Source organism: Carassius gibelio, chromosome A2 (assembly GCF_023724105.1).
Source record: "Carassius gibelio isolate Cgi1373 ecotype wild population from Czech Republic chromosome A2, carGib1.2-hapl.c, whole genome shotgun sequence".
Taxonomy (NCBI): Eukaryota; Metazoa; Chordata; class Actinopteri; order Cypriniformes; family Cyprinidae; genus Carassius; species Carassius gibelio.
The window spans coordinates 43,598-48,670 of NC_068372.1; the positions used below are offsets into that span (position 1 = coordinate 43,598).

General features: G+C 39.7%; 2 protein-coding genes across 2 annotated transcripts in view; both read left to right on the forward strand.

Moving 5' to 3' along the window:
- The window catches only part of LOC128023992 (ras GTPase-activating-like protein IQGAP3), a 17,481-nt gene extending 17,307 nt beyond the window's left edge, over positions 1 to 174 (forward strand). The window contains exon 36 of the mRNA XM_052610686.1: positions 1 to 174. This exon is cut by the window's left edge and continues 323 nt beyond it. The gene's annotated coding sequence lies outside the window, so the exon portion shown is untranslated.
- A 592-nt stretch (positions 175 to 766) lies between these two features.
- Positions 767 to 5,073, forward strand: LOC128024025 (uncharacterized). The gene is made up of 8 exons (XM_052610688.1): positions 767 to 1,213; positions 1,700 to 1,840; positions 1,937 to 2,020; positions 2,144 to 2,200; positions 2,281 to 2,379; positions 2,581 to 2,733; positions 3,131 to 3,265; positions 4,152 to 5,073. Exons 2-8 carry the CDS (start codon positions 1,700 to 1,702, stop codon positions 4,251 to 4,253), a joined length of 771 nt encoding a protein of 256 aa, XP_052466648.1. The 5' UTR covers positions 767 to 1,213; the 3' UTR covers positions 4,254 to 5,073.

The following is a 5,073-nucleotide window of genomic DNA, read 5'->3' on the forward strand; positions in this document are numbered from 1 at the left end:
CCTGCGCTCATGCAATGCTCTTTAGTGGACAGCGTCTCAAAATATTAATTCTGTGTAAATATTTCCTGTCATTCTGTCTCTATTTTCTGTTCCTCGTCTGTTTTATGTCAATTATGAGTGTCCAGTCCCTCTTTTTATACGCCGTTTTATTCCCAATAAAACATTTTGCATGAATTAACCCGTGTTTGTGTCATTGTGCGTGACGTGTTGATGTGAAGCGCGAGGAGGTTTCGCGGGAGTTCTTCAGAGTCAGGTGATCACGTGTGGTTTGAGTGACGTATGATGACAGCTGCACACACACAGGATTTCACATGGAACAGATTCGCCACAGTTTGATGAGTGTGAAGAGTTTCAGAAATACACTGATCTGATCAGAGTTTTCTCTTTCATTATCTCCTTTTTACATCTTCATTATTGAGGCGATACTTCTGGTTTAAAAACTATCGCCATTTGTCATTTTTAAATGTTTTTTTTTTGGGGGGGGGGGGTTCTTCATTGGTTCCTGGATTTAAATTGGAAACTCATACTTTGAGAACTCATATTTATTAGCTGGACAAATACAGTCATAATATATGATCTGATTATATATGACAAATGTGGCTAATTTTAAATATTTTTTACTCAAAAGGGTAGCTTTGATGTTTTTACCCTTCGTTAGATGGGATTCGAACTCTAGACGCTCGTGACGTAATCGCGCTGAGTGTCGTACCAACCTTTATTTATTTTATTAGTTTTATTGGGATTTTTCTTTTCTTGGGTTATAAGCTATAGTTTTAAAAAAAAGTGACGTTTAATTTAAAAAAAAAAACATCCCATCTGTCAGTAAAACTATCAGGAAACATAATTTGGAATCTTTTAACCTTTAAAATCCCAGAGCATTGTGTTTTCCTAATGTGAATCTGACACACATTTGTACCAGAAGTGAGCTAAACCTGACTGAACTTTGTTTGTAAAAGCCGTCGTGTTAAAACCACATAAAGAAGTTGTTATAGTCTTGATTTCTTTAGTTTACACTGTGAATCTGCGGTTTTCTGTTCGCGTTAGTGAGATCCAGGTTCTGTACAATAGAAAGTTATTCAGTGAGCACACGTGTGTGGGTTTGAGAATAATGACGATCATCAGACAGAGATGAATCACACATTCTCCGCGTGTCTCGAGGAGGAGTTGCTCTCGATTCTCACCTGAACACAGCCTGAGGAACACCGACGACAAGGTAACTTCATCTCTTCATATTAACATTCATTTCACTGAGCTGAATCACTTTAAACGGGTAAACCCGAGGGGTATATGAGGCTGAGAGCAAGAGCTTCTAGTTTAGCTTTAGTAGGGTGAGTGAATTCAGGGTAACTGGGGTGGTGTTTCCGGTCATCTCAGTGTCTGAACCTGTCCCAGTTTATCTGACCTCACACATGGAGTTGATAAAACATTGTTTGGAGTTTGTGCTGCTTGTATAAAGATCTTAAATTGGTCTAATAACTGTAAAACTCATAATAAATATCAGTAAGTCTTTAAATTCATGAACTGAGAGAGATTTAGTGATGATGTGGAGCGCCGTGCAGGTTCATCTGGTTCTACTGCTCAAAGAATGTGGTGAACAATGACTTCTTGTTCTCCAGCTGCAGGAATGAAAACACAGGTGATTGTGCAACTCTCATTAGTGTGTGTGTGTGTGTGTGTGTGTGTGTGTGTGTGTGTGAAGATGTCCAGAAGAGTGGAGGTGATCCTCAACTCCTCAGCTCCGCAGGATCCGGCCGAGCCTCCTCTTCACATCACCGAGTCCAAGCCCGGAGAGCATCCAGGAGTGAAGGGCTTCCTGATGATCAAGCCGGCGATCCTGGGGGTGAAGACTTGTGTTTTACTGATCATGTGTAGAGCTGAGAGTGTGTGAGCTCCTGCTGAACCCGTGTGTGTGTGTGTGTGTGTGTGTGTGTGGCAGTGGCTGGAGATCCTGACCGGTGCCGGGGTGTTTGGACTCGTCTACTGGAACTACACTCTCTGGCTCTTAATACCGGCTTCTTTTGTGAGTCTCTTTTATTATACACACTAACTTTTAATCATCTGTTTTCTGTGTGAATCTGTGTTAAAGTGTAATTTATTTCTGTGGAAATGTTACTGTATTTTTAATCATAATTACTGTGTGTAGGTGATTTTAATCGGAGTGATAACGGCGACAGCTGCGTGTTCACACAACCCGTGTCTGGTCAGTCATCGTTCTCACGCTGTTCTCTGCAGACGTGACGTGTGTGTGATGTTAAACTAAACCATGTTTGTGATGGTCAGGTGGTCACTTCTCAAGTGCTGAATCTGCTCAACATCTGCAACGTGCTGACGGCCGTCGTCGTGTTCTTCGTCCAGGTCTTATTCGTGTTTCTCGGAGATGTGAGTGATATAAAACCATACATCTAACGCACATTTCATCTAATGCTGAGCCATCAAAATATAAAACAATCATATTTTAGTAAGAATTAACGTAAATGTTTTCAAGCTGCACTGTGAAATGTTAGCTCTGATGAGGTGGTTTCTTCTTCTCTGGTGTGATGAGGAGTGTTTCAGTAACGCTGTGATTCTTCTCTGTTGTAGATGGTTGGAGCTGCGCTGCGAACACATTTCGTGAGCGGCCGCTCCGAGAGTCCCTCGTCTCAGACCGCAAACATCGCCTTCATCGCTTGTAATGTTCTGGCGCTCATCTTCTCTCTTCTCATCATCGTGACGTCGTGCTGCTGGTGTAGATCGGTAAAACCGTGTTTATATGTGTGTCTCTGAGTCTGCGGTGTATCTGTAACAATATCAGTCACAATGATACATTTCCCTCTGATGCAACAATCATTCGGATATTGAGTAAAGATCATGTTCATGAAGATATTTAGTAAGTTTCCTACCGTAAATATATCAAAACGTAATGTTAGATTAGTAATATGCATTGCTAAGAATTAATCTGAACAACTTTAAAGATGATTTTCTCAATATTTAGATGTTTTTGCTCCCTCAGATTCCAGATTTTCTAACAGTTGTATCTCAGACAGATACTGTCCTCCTCACAAACCAGACGTCGGTGGAGAGCTCATGACTGGTTTTCGGTGGTTGTGATGACTTTATGAGACACTGATGTGTGGATGTGCTTCTTCTCCAGAGGAAGCGTCTGATGGTGATCCACATGAACCCAGCTCCATCTGCAGATCTCAGTGATGAGCTGGAGTATCCGTGTCTAGAACTCTCACCGCCAGCCTATAGTCCGGTTCCTTCTTCAGAACCGCCGGCCTACGAGGTGTGTATGGAGACTGACCTCAGTCATTATTAGAGAGCACCGTCATCTAAACCTCTGGAGCCTTGTGTGCTGATCAGAAATGATTGAAATGAAACACATATGCTATAATTTAGGTCGTTTTAATATTTCCAGTTTTAGTGGATTTTATTGCACTTATTAATCACTTTTCAAGCGTAGACCTGAAAGTTGAATTTCCAACCTAAAAAAAACTCTCGTAAATATTGAATGTTTTGGAGAAAAGACTTAAGTTTGTTTTCTTTTTAAGTGAAAAAAGTGGAAAAAAATTTAACATGCACAAAAAAATACTATTTTCAAATATCTAAAAAACTGTGTGGATCTCAAAGCCATATATAAAAATAAAAATAAAGTTTTATTTGAAGTTGATATCACAAAACAAACAAACATAAAAAAATCACAGTAAGCTTTTGTTTGGGCGCAGCACTCAACATTTCCATTTGATCAAATTCATTTTTCATTAATTTCCAATGCAAATATTACAAGTGTGACGCTTTTTGTCAAAGCCATTTAACTAAACTGTGTGTGTGTGTGTGTGTGTGTGTGAACATAAGTGCTAAACCTTTACCAAGTTACATTTTGATGAAGTAAAAATTTCTAAACAAAAAACCAAACCATTAACCTTTTTCTTCTTCTGTCAAATATGACCCAAGAGCACTTAGAGGGTTAAATGACTTTCAAAGCATCCCAGCATGCACCTGATGAAGTTTACATTAATGCATTTGGAAGATACTTCTATGCATTTAACGTCATGCATGGATCCCGTGACCCTTGTGTCTAACAGTGCTCTGAGAGATCATGGAATCCGTGTTTCCTCACTGTGCTTTTATTCTAGCGTTAGATGATGACCTGACTGTCTCTGTTCCTGCAGGAGGAACGACGCTCCACTCTTTCTGGAGTTTCTACTCAGAAGTGGGCCATGAGGAAATGGAAAGAAGAACTGAGGCGCAGCAGAAGAACCATCCAAGTCTGAGCAGATTCATTAATGTCCAGATCAGTCTGATGTCTATGCTCTAAAGTAGAGCTTCTCGTATGATGTCCAGCGGGCTCCGTTCAAGACCGTTTATTAGTGCAATGTCTTTTATCATACGCTGTTTTTCACCTGCATCAGATGAACCTCAATCAATCTGAAGGACCTGTAGACAACATTCAGTGGTGGACGTCTCAGAACATTTTTAGTATTTTGTCCTCGTTTTTAAAAACAGCCACATTAAAAGGTTTTAAATCATGCTTCCAAGAATGAAGACTTGAAGACTTGAAGAAGTCGTGGCATTGAATGTTCCATGAACTGCACAAATGCACATCTTCCTCAGTGTTTGGTCTGGTTTGAGAGCAGATCCACACATCCTGAAACAAGATCTGAACTCTCTTATCTTAAAGTTGATCAATCTGAAGGAAGTTTTAAGGGGAATGAAGACTGGTACACAATGAAGTAATGAATTCCCTTTCATTTATTAATTAGTTTTTATTATTATTTGAAGGATAGAAATAATGTTTGACACAATTAGTGTCTGATTTTGAAAGATGCGATAGAGATGTGAGATTGGTGAGTAGTTCAGAGAGTACTGGATCAGGAGCTGTACATGCATGACTGAAAACAACCGTCCCAAGTGGAGCGCTGAGATATTATTTATCATATTTGTTCATCTGTGAACAGCAGAAGTGTCTCTTCACATGTTCTTCTGGTGTGCAATGTTAACTATTTAATGCTAGTTTTTTAGTTTCTTCTGAATGCTAATGTAATGCAAGCACTTTGTAAAGGTTTGAAGGTGATATAAAGTTCTTGTATTGTG

What these genes read in the sequence shown, in the direction of transcription:
- LOC128024025 (XM_052610688.1), top strand. Translation starts at nt 1,700, where the DNA reads ATGTCCAGAAGAGTGGAGGTGATCCTCAACTCCTCAGCTCCGCAGGAT. An exon ending in GTTCACACAACCCGTGTCTG is followed by an intron (nt 2,201 to 2,280) that starts GTCAGTCATCGT and finishes TGTGATGGTCAG; the next exon opens with GTGGTCACTTCTCAAGTGCT. An exon ending in CAGAACCGCCGGCCTACGAG is followed by an intron (nt 3,266 to 4,151) that starts GTGTGTATGGAG and finishes CTGTTCCTGCAG; the next exon opens with GAGGAACGACGCTCCACTCT.